Source organism: Thamnophis elegans, chromosome 5, assembly GCF_009769535.1.
Source record: "Thamnophis elegans isolate rThaEle1 chromosome 5, rThaEle1.pri, whole genome shotgun sequence".
In the NCBI taxonomy this organism is placed as follows: Eukaryota; Metazoa; Chordata; class Lepidosauria; order Squamata; family Colubridae; genus Thamnophis; species Thamnophis elegans.
The window spans coordinates 40,909,093-40,924,522 of NC_045545.1; the positions used below are offsets into that span (position 1 = coordinate 40,909,093).

General features: G+C 40.4%; 1 protein-coding gene across 3 annotated transcripts in view; it reads left to right on the forward strand.

Annotated features, from left to right (window-relative positions):
• The first annotated feature begins 437 nt into the window (after positions 1 to 437).
• Positions 438 to 15,430, forward strand: part of UROD (uroporphyrinogen decarboxylase) — a 34,707-nt gene continuing 19,714 nt past the window's right edge. Inside the window, exons 1-7 of one of the 3 annotated variants that reach the window (XM_032217475.1) lie at positions 4,554 to 4,642; positions 6,285 to 6,353; positions 9,622 to 9,734; positions 10,864 to 10,943; positions 13,596 to 13,658; positions 13,778 to 13,975; positions 14,567 to 14,728. In XM_032217475.1, the coding sequence (XP_032073366.1) occupies positions 9,707 to 9,734; positions 10,864 to 10,943; positions 13,596 to 13,658; positions 13,778 to 13,975; positions 14,567 to 14,728 (531 nt within the window). In that variant the 5' untranslated portion in view covers positions 4,554 to 4,642; positions 6,285 to 6,353; positions 9,622 to 9,706. Of the gene's footprint in view, positions 570 to 4,534; positions 4,643 to 6,284; positions 6,354 to 9,621; positions 9,735 to 10,863; positions 10,944 to 13,595; positions 13,659 to 13,777; positions 13,976 to 14,566; positions 14,729 to 15,430 lie in introns of those variants that run through there. The other 2 variants (XM_032217473.1, XM_032217474.1) reach the window with 2 other exon arrangements.

Below are 15,430 nucleotides of genomic sequence, written 5' to 3' on the forward strand. Positions count from 1 at the left end.
AGAGCCCACTGTAACAACATTGCCAAAAAGGCATTAAGAGTTGTTAACCTAATCTTGCTGAGCTTCTTCTCTGGCAATATTGTACTGCTAACCAGAGCGTACAAAACATTAGCTAGACCAATTCTTGAATACAGCTCATCTGTCTGGAACCTGCACTGCATATCAGATATTAATACAACTGAACGACTCCAGAGATATTTCATCAGAAGAGTCTTCCACTTCTCTGCTTGCAATAGAATCCTTTATGCCACCAGACTTGAAATTTTGGGTTTAGACAATTTAGAACTATGCCACATTCAGTCTGAGCTAAAGTAGTACATAAAATTATCTGCTACAGTGTTCTACCTGTCAATGACTACTTCAGCTTCAACTACAATACATGAGCACACAATAGATACAAACCTAAGGTAAACCGCTCCAAACTCGACTGCAGAAAATACTACTTCAGTAACAGAATTGTAAATGCCTGGAATGCACTACCTGACTCTGGTTTCTTCCCCAAACTCCAAAAACTTGGTTCCTGCATCAAGGCTTTGGTTCAAAGGCTGGAAAGGAAAGGCATTTATTGGGTAAGGAGGCTGTCCACGATTCAGTTGCTTATTTTTTTAAATTATAAATACAGTAGAAAATGAAAAGCAAACACCTCTGGTGGTTAAAACAGCAAGATAGATGGCAAAACTTCAACTTGTCCAGGAAAAATGTGTTATTTATTGCCTTAATGTCTGGGGTTTGTTTGTTTTTGAAAGAACAAAAGATGATTTACCTGAGATTCTCCCCTAATTTTCTCTCCATAACTCTGAGAAATAGTGTTGACTGAATGCCCACCCCAAAATTTATAATCCAGTGGATTTGAACCTGAATCTTCCTAGACAAAACTCACCCACCACACTATAGGAACAGGCTTAAATTCTGGTTTATGGTAAGACAGGCCCTGGCCTGAGGAACTATATGTATATTTTACTAGTGACTGTATCCGTATGACACATTAACCTAGGATGTTACCTGAGTTTATTGAATAAATCACAATCAACTGGATTCAGGCAGCTTTCTAATATGTAAAAACAGATTATATTGAATGGATTCCATTTTGGGTTAGGGTAATCTCTGAGCCCAGCCCATGCTTTCCTAATCTAGTGGATCAGTGATTATCATACTAATTCTGTCATTTCTGCCTCTTCTCTCCCAGAATCAAGCACCATTTTCTCACTGTCTGTTTTCTTAATAACATTCTAGAATGATTGAAAAAAGCACCTCTCTTAATCTTAAAGTTTCAGCAAGCAGTTTGTTTTGAAGAAAGCCCAAGGCCATATTTCCTGTGGATTAGAGACCTAAGGTGCTGCCTTTTATGGGATCAACCCACCAGTCTAGCTGGTTTACCACTTTTGTTTGGTTGATTGTAGTAATGTTTTAGATTTTCCACACCACCTTTGTATAAATGCAAGGATTGAACTGAGACATTGTAGAAGCAAATGGTTTGCCACTGAACTATGACTCTTTATAGGATAATTACTTTCTCAGATGTAAGTTACATATCAGGTAATAAAATAGCTTGACCAAACATGGATGCGATATATCATGATGTGGCAGCAGTGAAGGGGAAATTTACCACTTTACCTAAGGCAGTGAAATGCCTTGGCTAATGCTGGTGATGGCTAAAGTCTTAAGCTCAGGACTCTTTGCTTACATTATAAATCAATTTTATTCTGTATTGCATGTGACTGTACAGCGCATTGCTAATTATGTATATGTTTATTAAGAATACTCTCATTACATGTTTGGTAATTAAATATTTAGGAGATTTTATAAATTCTGAGCTCTGAATTGTGTGATGTCTTCCTATACTAACAGTGAGAGGCCGCTTCTGCTTCAAACTGATTAAAAACCATGGGTGGCTCTTCTACAGATACAACATGCTCTCTGCAGATAAAAATGGCCTTAACCGCAGCACCATTCAGCATCCTATAGATAAAAACATGGGTGTTGTCAAAGGCAGTTTTATCAGTTTCTTTGTTTCAACTTTTTTTTTGGTGGGAGAATCCACAGCGCACTGAAAATATGGTATATGTACACTTCACTTTCCGAGTACTCAGTTTTACACAACTAAAACACCAATGTGTACATATGATACAATACAATAGCAGACTTGGAAGGGACCTTGGAGGTCTTCTAGTCCAACCCCCTGCCTAGGCAGGAAACCCTATACCATTTCAGACAAATGGCTATCCAACGTCTTCTTAAAGACTTCCAGTGTTGGGGCATTCACAACTTCTGGAGGCAAGCTGTTCCACTGATTAATTGTTCTAACTGCCAGGAAATTTCTCCTCAGTTTTAAGTTGCTTCTCTCCTTGATTAGTTTCCACCCATTGCTTCTTGTTCTACCCTCAGAGGTGCCTTGGAAAATAGTTCGACTCCCTCTTCTTCGTGGCAACCTCTGAGATATTGGAACACTGCTAACATGTGTCCCCTAGTCCTTCTTTTCATTAAACTAGACATACCCAGTTCCTGCAACCGTTCTTCATATGTTTTGGTCTCCAGTTCCCTAATCATTTTTGTTGCTCTTCTCTGCACTCTTTCCAGAGTCTCCACATCTTTTCTACATCGTGATGACCAAAACTGAATGCAGTATTGATGATTAAGATCATCACAACACTTGAAGAATTTTAAAGGGGAAATGAAGGGATCTCTAAAAATTAAAAATAGCAATAGCAATAGCAGTTATATACCGCTTCATAGGGCTTTCAGCCCTCTCTAAGCGGTTTACAGAGTCAGCATATCACCCCCACAGTCTGGGTCCTCATTTCACCCACCTCAGAAGGATGGAAGGCTGAGTCAACCTTGACTCAGTGACTCAATCTCGGTGAGATTAGAACCGCTGAACTGCAGATAACAGTCAGCTGAAGTGGCCTGCAGTACTGCACCCTAACCACTGCGCCACCTCATGGTTAAAAAAAAGAGAGAATTGAGTATCCCCCCCCTCGCATAGCATAATATTTCTTCTTTTACATACACAGCCTGACCATTTGCTGCCATGCTAGAGCTGCAAAAATACAGGTAACCACTTGATAGTAGCAAAGAGCTGCAATGCTGTTAATTGTTTCCTGCTTACAAACTATAATTTAATGAATTAATTGGTCTAAAACTTAACCCTGGGTTAATGATAGACTGAGCTAGTAAGTTAAGGATTAGTTGTCATAAAAGATTCATAAAATATTTTTTCCAGTCCTATTACAGAAGTGCATAGTCAGATTCATATAGCATTGTTATATAAAGTTGCAAGTTCATTTCTTTATATAACCTCTTGGAGATCTTTTTTCAATCTAGCAGATCTGAGTTGAAAAAACACAGACAATTGTGAAATGGCTGCCAAGAGAATCAAGATTTATACAGTTCAGTTTTGATACCCAAATTTTACATATATTTTTAGCAAGCCTTAAACCACAGGGGTTTGGAATTCTGGAACAATGATCTGATGCAGAATTCAGTCAAGTTCTACCACATAGAGACTATGGGTATGTTTCTAGTTGCTATGATTAGGTTATATTAGGTTATATCTAAAAATTCCTTGATTTCTGCAATATTTGTTCTTAGCTTGTTCTTAACAACTTAGATTCATTATTAGTCCATCTCTATCTATCATATGAGTGTTGCAACTATCTGACTATTAAATTATAGGCACTGATAAACTTACTTCTTTAAGAACATGTAAACTGTAATCATGTCCACCCTCATCGGGAAGAACAGTTGCAGGAACTGGGTATGTCTAGTTTAATGAACAGAAGGACTAGGAGTGACATCATAACAGTGTTCCAATATCTCAGGGGCTGCCACAAAGAAGAAGGAGTCAAGCTATTCTCCAAAGCACCTGAGGGTAGAACAAGAAGCAATGGGTGGAAACTAATCAAGGAGAGAAGCAACTTAGAACTAAGGAGAAATTTCCTGACAGTTAGAACAATTAATCAGTGGAAGAACTTGCCTCCAGAAGTTGTGAATGCTCCAATACTGGAAGTTTTTAAGAAGATGTTGCATAACAATTTGTCTGAAGTTGTGTAGGGTTTCCTGCCTAAGCAGGGGGTTAGACTAGAAGACCTCCAAGGTCCCTTCCAACTTTGTTATTCTATTCCATTCCATTCCATTCTATTCTAAACACAATATTTAGATATTTGAAAATTACACTGTCACACAATCCCATCCCAAAAAAGCATGATGAACAAAAGGTGGCTTATTAAGTTAACTCAATTCCTTATCAGAACTTAACATGGTACATATTGTAGCTTGTATGTAGAGTATATGTATATACGCTACATATATGTATATACGTAGAGTATATGTAAAGAGAATATGTAGAGTAACGTATTGTTAATCGAATTCAAGCGTATGGTTTCCGCATCATGCAAAGAGAGCCTTCTTTGACTTTGCTCTTTTTTTTGTCGGAGCTACTACGGCTATCATTACGGTAATGGGGCCCCTCTCTTTTGACGCAAGCCTTGGGTGGGTCCCAAGAGCACCAATTAGGACAGCTAGGACAAGAATCCGGAAGTCTACAGAGAGAGGGGTTTGATTTTTTCTTTTGGTAGGCAGCAGGGCGGGAAAAAGACACGCACCGCCGCGTAGAGGGCAAGATGGAAAAGAATGGGATGGTCGTGTGAGTAGCGGTTCCGGAGACGAAACAGAGGGCTCGAATAGTATTTCTCCTTTCTGCTCTAGATTTCCCTGCACTACATTTCCCATAGTTCCCAAATCTCGCGGTCATTGGCTAAGGCCGGCCGAACTTTGGGAATTGTAGTACAACCTGCATGGCACCGAGCTGGGGAAGGCTGCCGTGGGTTCGGTCGGAGGGCGCTGGCATACGGCAAATTAGGGAGCGGTGTCCGAAGCCGTCCGGCATGAATTGGGTTACATGGGGACGAGGCACAAGAGTGGAGAACTCTGCTTGGGTTATGCTCCAAGAAATGGGGGTTCCTGCCTTCCCCCCCCCTTTCACCCCTTATAGTAGAGGTCTTCAAACTTGGCAAGTTGAAGACTTGTGGACTTTAACTCCCGGAATTCTCCAGCCAGCAATGCTGGCTGGAGAATTCCGGGAGTTAAAGTCCACAAATCTTCAACTTGCCAAGTTTGGTGACCCCTGCCTTGTGGCAAAATCATTAGTTCTTCAGTGTAAGCAGATAGCTTCACGTGCAGACGTGCTCCCCAAGATCCAAGGTCCAGGAAAAGGAGGCCACTTAACTGAGAAATCTAGTGGTTTGCAGCCCCCGTGAGCTAGTGTTTAGTTTGGGCGCCCAGAGTAGCACTGTTTCAAGAATGATAGGCAGGACTTTATAAAAGAGGTCATTATCCTTCGCCTTTCTTAGTTTTAATGTGTGACTAGGCACTTCTGGCAGAAAAGAGATTAGGTTTCAGTAATAGTTTTTTGTTCTGCGGCTTAAAAACCAGGGGGCTCAAACGTCTCATTTGTCCCCTTTTTGAGATAATCTCCTGGGTGTGGAAAGCAGCCTAAGAACATGGTATTCTGAGAATCTCTCTTTCTGTTCAATTGCTCCTTAGTTCAAGGAAGGCAAAGCTGTAACCTTTCAGATACGATTGGAATCTGGCTGCTATCTGCCCCAGTTGGCCTACTATGGTCAGAGGACACGAGAATTACAATTCACAATATCTGGGACATTTTACGCTGCCCTCTCCTTCCCTATGTTACCATTCTTCAGAAATATAAATGTGAAAAGGGTTGAAAATATTGTGTGATCGTTTTGAAATATATACAGGGACAAGAAACCTAAGTTCTCAGTGTTTGTTTTTGAAATGAGATGATAAGAATGGGCTGTAAAGGTGATGTTTTGAAATAATTTCCAAACAACATTTTGCAATAAAAAAAATACAGGTGCACCGTCCAGTTGAATATGAGAGCCAAAATTCTGCTATCTTTGTCCTGTGCCTACCGAGTGAATTTATCTACTCTATCATACCTTTTTAGAGATAATAGCTTATCCCAACCTTTTCCTTCCCAATTGGTATTGTATAGCTCACAGACTTTCTATAACCAAAATGGCTAGAATTTTGAGAGTCACCGCTCCATAAGACCCTTAAGTTGATGACTTAAGTGATTGAATAGGAATTAATTTTGGGATGACATGTGTAAAGTGTAGGTCAGTACAATTCCATATACAGTATCTCAGTGAAGGGCATTGTAATAATGCACAGTTTTTTCTTATGATACATGGACCATTTAAGTTACAATCTTATGAACACTTACCCGGGAATAAGTCTCTGGAACTTAGTGAAATTTATTTCAGAATTACCCTGCATTTAAAAGATTAATTTGCTACATTGCTGCTGACCAATGATGCTGACAGTATAAGCAGGTAATCAAAAGTTAACTGCTGCTCTATATTACTGACAGTGAAAAAAGATTATGCTAACCTACAAAAATCATTGTTATTGTGTGACAGTGGCATAGGGGCTAGGGGCATCTGTAGCTGCTTCTGGATAAACTGTCAGCATGTGTAATCCAACACTTTTGTGTCTCTTTGACAGCTGAGGAGATTTAACTTTAGCTCTGCTGTGATGTGAGAGAAACTGCTCTGATACTAGCTTTCAGAGGGCTGGAATTCTGCAGAGTTTGGAGGATGTGTTTTCCCCCTTACAGGAATCTCTTCTGTCATCCCAAATCCTGAATAGGAGATGAGGATGCTACATTCAGAACTTGAGTTTGCATATAAGAGTAAAGCTTATTGTATAACTTTTATTTAGGAATCAGAGCTCAGAATATTTTTGAAAATCTTCAGAATGCTTTGCTATTGCAATTGAGGCAATAATCACTTCCAGAAAAATAATCAAGATCTGATTTATTTATTTTTATTTAAAAGACTAGCCATTGAGAAGGAGGGGAGGTTTCATTTATTTTCAGCTTTTTGCCACAGTTGGAAAGAAATAATGTAAAGGACCTCAGGATTCTGTGTGTTTGACCCTCACTAGGATAATTCTCAGAAAATAGAATAGAACTTAATTTTTTTTCTGGCTAGACCACCGCACGGCCATTGGGTCATCATTTCAGAGATATTATCTTACCTAAGCAGAGAAACAGGACGACTATGGAAGGGCAAATAAGCAGTGGAAACAGGAGTGACTTCCAATTTCCTGTTGCTTCCCCATTAGGTTTCCAGTGGGAAATTGGCAGGGAGCATCAGAGATCGATCTTTCTTTCCTTCCTTTCCTGCCTCCCTATCGTTCTGCTCTTATCTCCCTCCCTTCCTCCATAAAAATCCTATTTGCTTCCTATTTTCTTTGTTTATGGAAAGCTTACAGGGAGAAAGTCAGTGAGGAAGCCAGCAGGCAGCTAGGTGGTTGCTGCTGGGAGTGGGAAGAGAGCAAGGAGGTACATGTAGGTGCAAGTTAGGAAGGATACATGGGAATGTGTGAGAGGTACCATGTGGTTTGGGAAGGATATGTGGGTGTGCATCAGAGATGCTGTGAGCGTTAGGGAGGTTGTGCAAATGGTGATGTAGGTTGGAAAGTGTATCCAAGGTGCCTGAGGTTCAGGTAGAATGCATGGGGGGGATGGGATAGTGTGGATGAAAAGGGATGTGGAGATCACAGGGGTGTAAGAGGCTATGGGGATCAATTAGGGTATGCAGAAGACAGTGTGGCTGCAGAGGAATGCATGTGGGTCGCAAGGGTGCATGAGAGGTGCTGCTCTGGTTGGGGATGGTTCACAGGAGGAATGTGGAAGAGTACCGAAGGGTAGAGAGAGCATAGAGGTGCTGTGCAGTTCAGGGATGGCATACAGGCGAGACAGCCTGGGTGTATGGGGATTCCCAAAAGGTGCTACATGGGTCAGGAAGGTATGCCAGAGAGGCAGGGGTTGGAGAGGGGACATGACAGTGCACAAGAGGTGCCATGTGGATCAGTGATGACACACAGGAGACAATACATGTCAGGAAAGATGCATTGGGGAACGCAAGAGAGACCCAGTTGGTCAAGGAAGGCACACGGGGGCAGGGGGGGCAGCATGGGTCAGGGAAGGTGCATGGGGTTGCATAACAGGTGCTGCATGGGTTGGAGAAAGCCAGTGTGGGGTTGGGAAAGTGTGCAGGTGTGTAAGCACAGGTTGGGGGAGCATGCAGAGGGCATGGGGGCAGGTGGGGGTGCACAGGGGTTCCCTTCTCTTCCCTTCCTATCCCTTCCCATCCCAGAAGACAGATAATGGCTGGGTGGGGAGGGAGTAAAGTATTGTGAGACTGACTGAGAAACTGTCAAATAAATTTGAAAATGAAGATCAGGTGACCGGAGCAGCAGCCAATAGCACTGAAACAGCCACATTCCCCCAAATTTCATTCCCTTGGGTCATGGATCACATTATGTAAATTAGCCCATTAAAGGTTCCTTGGTCCCCAAACCCTTGCCCTATGATGCACCATTTCACCCAGTTAAAGATCATAATAGTGGGAGTTGCATATAGATAGATAGCCAGGGAGAAGCTGACAGTAGAGATCGCAAGTCTGAAAATGGATCAGAAGAAGTTGGGGAGCTGCAGAGAAAAAAAATGCAGAAAACATTATCATGTGAGCCTATGGCACTTCCATTTTAACTGCATTCATTATGATCGAATAACCACGAACAAAGTATATGCCATCTGTCTTGTGTTTCCCAGCGTACACGTATGGATAAATAATACATACATGTACAACATAAGGGGAGAGCACACAAACATACACAGTCTGCATGTGCCCTCCCTCAATTATCTCTCTCTCTCTCCCTCCCTCCCTCCCTCCCTCCCTCTCTCTCTCCCTCTCTCTCCATGTGTGTTTCTGTGTGTGCATTCAACCTGCTTAGTGCCTGGGGACAAAGGGCACCCAAATGTAGCTCATTATCATATGGAAGGAAAGCCAGGTGCTTCCTAAGGCTGCTTATGGGACTAAAGGGGGTGGGAAGAATTTCTAGCTGTGATTTCCTTGCCTATTTATTCCAGCCCTTTGGAATATTGGAAAGAAACGTGATGAGGTTGGGACTCTGCCTGCCTAATGCCTGTCAGCAGGATAACACTCTGGAAACTGAACAAACGGGGGATCAAATCACTGTAGGCACACACATTGTGAAAAGACAGATCAAGATGGAAATGGTTTGGACCCAGACATGAGCACAGAGAAAAACAAATTCCCACAGTGCATCCCTAAGGGGCATGACTTTGAATGTTGGCAGTGCCCTATTCTAAGCACCCTCCCTGCTCTCTCCTAGTCGTGTGCCCCAGAGTGGAACATATGGGGTCCACTCTCCTCCCAGTGCACAGACACCATGGGACAGGAACAAAAATGCTCATGCACAGATGCAGCGTGTTACTTCATAATGGATGCCTCCTATTGGTAAAGAGCTTGGAAAGATTTCCCAAAGCCACATTTGATGGCAGACACCATTAGCTTTTGACTGCATCCTTAACCCCAAGGAGGAATTAAAAAGATATTATTCGATTTTTCCCTGTACAGATGCAGGATTTCCACTCTTGTAATTCCCACACTAAGGAAGGCTGTAGAATATATATTGAGAAGTAACTGCTTAATACCACCAGCTATAGTCATCTGAAAGATTCAAAGACTCCATCTTTTAAGTTCATATTGCTTTTTGTTTTCTGATTAGTCCTACAGGATTTCCTGAATTGAAAAATGATACTTTCCTGCAAGCAGCACTTGGAGAAGAGACAAAATACACTCCTGTTTGGTGCATGAGGCAGGCAGGAAGATACCTGCCAGGTAATTAAAGCAGAAAGGGTGACATGGATTTCTACAAGAGATGCCATTTATCACTTTCAAATAGCTGCAGTGGTAGTTATTCTTAGTCCTTGGCCATATTGGTTGAGTTGAATGGAATTATAGTCCAATAATACTGTTTCTGTTGTCTAGTCAGGGTGTCATTTCTGAATTGTAAAAGTCCAGATAGCCATTAAAGTAAAGGTAAAGATTCCCCTCGCAGATATGTGCTAGTCATTCCTGACTCTAGTGGGCAATGCTCATCTCCGTTTCAAAGCCAAAGAGTCAGCGCTGTCCGCTCTCCGTGGTTATGTGGCTGGCATGACTAAATGCCAAAGGTGCATGGAACACCTCCCACCAAAGGTGGTTCCTATTTTTCTACTTGCATTTCTACATGCTTTCGAACTGCTAGGATGGCAGAAGTTGGGACAAGTAACAGGAGTTCACTCAGTTACACAGCGCTAGGGATTCGAACCGCCGAACTGCCAACCTTCTGATCAACAAGCTCAGCGTCTTAGCCACTGAGCCACCGCATCCCTTTATAGATAGCCATTAGATGGTAGCAAAAAGAAACGGAACCCCCATTAGTTACCTGAATTTGGGAAGCTAGACAGTATAGCTTTTTCTATACCTTGTGGCTTTTTTGAAGTGATTGGTAGTATTTGGGGTGGGGTTGTATTGATTTTTGTGCCTTCAAGTCAATGTTGATTCCAGCTGACTACCTAGACAGTCTCTGCAGTTTCCTTGGCCCGAATTTTCAGAAGTTATTTGCCATTCCATTTTCCCCCTAGGGCTGAAAAAGAGTGACTGGCCCAAGATTATCCAGCTAGTTTTGTGACTAAAGGCAGGACTAGAATTCAGTCTCCTAGTTTCTAGCCTGATGCCTTAACCACTATATCAGCCTGACTCTCTCGGGTTGGGTATGGACACTTTATTTTAATAAGATATATAAGCCATGAATTATGAAGCAAGAGTTAATTTCTGTCAAATGAGAAGAGGGCAAGGGAAAAATATTCTAAAGATCAGATTCTGGGGAAAATTCTGGGTGTGAATACAGGTAGTCCTCGACTTACAACAATTCATTTAATGACCGTTCGATCCACATTCCAACCCCGTTCTAATTATTTTGCAGAATTCCGTGAGACTCGAGCAGCTCAGGATTTCTTTGCAACCTGTCGATCACCAGAGAAATGCTGTGAACTTACGCTGCAAGTAAGGAGGGAGCTTTATGTTGTTCAGGACTGAAGTTCTGTTCAGGACATGACTTACCTCTTAAGTCTATTTTCATTTTGTTCTTTTCTAAAGTTAATCTCTGCTCCACTTGTTTAACGTCTGTGTATCCTGGGTGTTTTCCCTTCTTCTTTGATTCTGTTATTTATTCATCCTTATTGTACTGCGTGTATTTCTTACCTTCTGTATTAGAACTTAATTTGGGATGTTTTCATTAGGTTTATTTTCATTAATTTACCCGATGTAGTTTTGTCTTAAAAAAAAACCATATTGGTACCCTACATTTTTGTTTATTTGCCTACAAAACAATTATATACATTGCTGACTGCTTTGGGAGTTCTTTTTCCGCTTTTTAATCTTCTATTTATATAATGCTTCCTCTGTTTTCTGTCACATTGTTATAAACTTGTCAATATTTTTTCAGTGTTCATTGTCAGACTGACAGCATCACTTTAAAGATTACTTGGATTTGTTTTTATAATTTTCATATTGGGGAAAAAAACCTTTTCTTTTTTTCCACACATTAATCTTTTTCTATTTTGGCCCATTGAGAGTTTTCTCTTTGATCTGAATATAATTTTAGTTTTAAATAGAAAATTTTGTATTTGTTAAAAAATAACTTTTTAATATTTATCCTTTTGTTATATTTTTAAATCACTACTTTTCATGATCTTTTAATACTGTCTTTGGCAACTTTGAACACTATCCCATATGACTTGTCTCTTCATCTGAGCTACTTAATGGTTTTCCAATCATATTTTCATTTTTTTCCCATTAAGTGGTTGCTGTTCCTAATCATTGTCCCGCTCAGTTATTTTTTATTGGTCACTTCTCCTCCTCTTTGTCATTTTTTAAAAAAAATATTTTTATTATTTTTACATTTAAAACAGTGCAGTACCACTGAGTCGAAGTGACCATACATTCACATTATACACAACTAGTCTCAACCATTAACTATTAGCCTACTTAGTGCATTATCTATCCTTCTGTCAAATCACAATGTATACAGTTTGTTCCAGTCTTGTCACCTTGTCTTATACCAATCATAAAATCTGTTCCAGACTTCAAAATATTCTGATTCCCCTTTATTTTTAAGTTGAAGAGTGAGCCTATCTGCTTCCGCACAGGCCAACACTTTTCTGATTATATCTAGCTCTGATGGTGTATTTTCTTTTTTCCAATACTGTGCAAAAGTTATGCACACCACAGTTAGTACATGTATAATTAGATAGAGTATATTTTTCTTAAACCCTTCTGGTATTATGCCTAGGAGAAAAAGTTCTGGTTTAAACAAAATTTGGTCTCCCACTATTTGTTCCAACCATGATTGAATCATTTCCTAATATCTTTTGGCCTCATTGCATGTCCACCACATATGATAAAAAGTGCCTGGGTTTTTTTTTTCACTTTCAACAATTTGGGGCCAGATTTTTAAACATTTTGGAGAGCCATCCTGGGGGGCTCCTCCTCTTTGTCATTAAGGGCTGTTTGTTTGGGAAGGGGGCGGCAGGGGAATTGTAGAACATAAGATTGGGCGTGAAAGATTTGATGGGGCCCAGACATATTTAATCTTTCTTAAGCAAAGTGAAGAATATTGTCCAATACTGAAGCATTGCATGTAATTGTGAATGCACACGTTATAGGGCTCACCTAGTTAGTCAAGAGCAAATTTCTTGAACCAAATTACTTCTTTCTTTAGACACAAAATTGAAGAGCAAGCATCTAGTACATTGTCCTAGAACTACCAATATTTCTAGTAGTATGACTGGAATGTATACACCCAATTATTGCCACCCTCCAATAGCAATAGCACTTAGACTTATACACTGCTTCACGGTGCTTTACAGCCCTTTCTAAGTGGTTTACAGAGTCAGCATATTTTCCCCCCACACCAATCTGGGTCCTCATTTTACTGACCTCAGAAAGATGGAAGTTTGAGTCAACCTTGAGCCCCATCAGGATTGAATTGCTGGCAATGCAAATGCAGAGTTAACCCACACAATACCGTATTCTAACCACTGTGCCACCACAGCTCTTGTGCTCATATTGTAGCTCTTGAAAAGATCCTCGTTAATTATCATATTTTTTATAACTATATTCTGCCCCAAATGAACAATAATTTGCCTCTTGCTAAGTTAGGCATTCTTGCATTTCCTATAAATTTCAGCATATATTTATAAAAGGGAGGTGCCACATTAGCAGAATGTGAATAATATTAACAATATAGTACTACCAGACGTGATGTGGTTTCTGAAAATCAGCAGAACTGATGTATAGAGAAATTCTTTAGTGAACAATATATGTCTGCATGGTAGGCAAGATTGTGCTATTGATACAGCAATGCTGGGTTTCTTAATTATCCAAGAAGCACTTAAAGCTGCATCTGGAGAGACCTGTAATTATGGTTTCTTAATTTTCTTTTATATATAAAAACACTCCACATAGAATGGCAGCTGCTGTGCATCATAAAAAATCCCCATTTTACTTTTTCTCTGAATTTGTTCAATCAAATTCTTTATATTTTCACTACCATCATGAATGCTAGATTCACCTATTTCATATAATACGTATGTACAAATCAAAGCTGGTTAAAAATTGAGTTTATGTGTTTTTTTCTAATCTCTTTGGTTTCAGCCTCTACGACGCTTTCCTTTTGATGCTGCCATCATCTTCTCTGACATCTTGGTGGTGCCTCAGGTATGAGAAATGGCTGGGGAGGAGGAGATACTGCTAATGATTTTACTTGGGAGAAGAGAAGCTGGCAAACTTTTTAAAACCAGAATGAGTTCTGTCCCACATTGACTCATCTTTTTCAGGCACTGGGCATGGAAGTGGTGATGGTGCCAGGAAAAGGGCCCACATTTCCAGAACCACTAAAGGAAGTAGAGGACCTCCTGAAGCTTCGGCAGAAGGTCGATGTGGCAGCAGAACTGGGCTATGTCTTCCAGGCTATCACACTGACACGGCAGAGATTGGAAGGGAAGGTGCCTCTGATCGGCTTCTCTGGTGCCCCAGTGAGTTCAGTTGTTTGGAAAAACAAACCTTACAAGAAATCCCTGTTTGCATCTCTACACTTTTCTATTGGGTAGTATAGGAATGTGCTAGATTTCTATGTTATTATTGGATACCAGGAAGGTTCTGAGTCTTTGGCAGCAGCATTTGACAAGTCATTTGAGAAGGAAAAAATGTCTTGGTTCTTAATTACTTTCAGCCAGACCTTTTATACTCTTGCTCCTCCGCCATTAATACATTGATCAGTTGGCTAGCCAACCATCTACTCCACAAATATCTACCAGTTTTATTTTATAACATGTGATTTGAGCTAGATGGGGGTTTTATTTATTGCATTTCATCCCAAAAGACTTGGTTGGATATGAAAACTTGTTTCACAAGCTACTTTTTTTGGACAAGATGTGTAACTCTCCAGAATGTACAAACTGTTGATATAGTTTCAGAGGAGAGCACAAGTACAATGCCAACCATGTAATCTGTTTGAGGTAGAGCTGCTTCACTGTTTCTGCAAGGTTCATGTAAGCTGGGCTAGCTTTGGAAGTAGACTTTTTTATTCATATGTACTTTTCCTTTCTGCTCACTCTCATTCCTAGTGGACTTTGATGTCCTATATGATTGAAGGTGGTGGCTCCAACACAATGGCGAAAGCCAAGGCTTGGCTCTACCGACATCCTGAGGCCAGCTATCAGCTGCTCACTTTATTGACTGACGTTATTGTGGAATATCTGGTGAGACAGGTGGCTGCAGGTGCTCAGGTAAGTGGACCCTGAATAACTTCTGTTCTTAAGTTTGTAGGCATCACATTTCCTTAAATAGAAAGGTTCTTGGTTTCTGAAGGTATACTCTTCCTTTTATCTTTCTGCTGAAAAGGATCCTTTCAAGGTAGGATAATTGAATCGATAAATTAGCACTGTATTATTTAGGCTACTGTTCATAGAACATACATTTTCATAAATATCTGATTGTATTTCCTCTGTTATTTTTAAGAGTAGATTTCTGAAATGCATAAAGACAGATCGAAGCTGAATTTGATGAGGTTGGACAGAGCACAATTCTGCACCACAGTAAATGATATATAAAATACCGGGGGGCAGAGCTGCAGCCGGTGCAGCTGGAGCATGTTTGCAATAGTGCCTCCCGGTTTTATTTTATTTTATCAATTTTTAGTACTCCTATTGGATTCTTTTTTATTTATTTAACATTTTTTGGTGGAGATAACAGCATAGAACATAATACAAACAAAAACTTTCGTTGTTGCCGAAGAATTAAATAAGGATGGGAAAAAGAAAGAAACGCCATGGCACCAGCCCAGTGAAGATAGCAAAACAACCAAGAATTGAGGAGCTCTTTGTTGGCAAGAGATCTGTAAGTAAAACTAACCCCACCATCTCCAACAATCTGGAGAGATTAGAACAGGACCGGCAAAAAGATATGGCAAATCAGCATTTACTAGACTT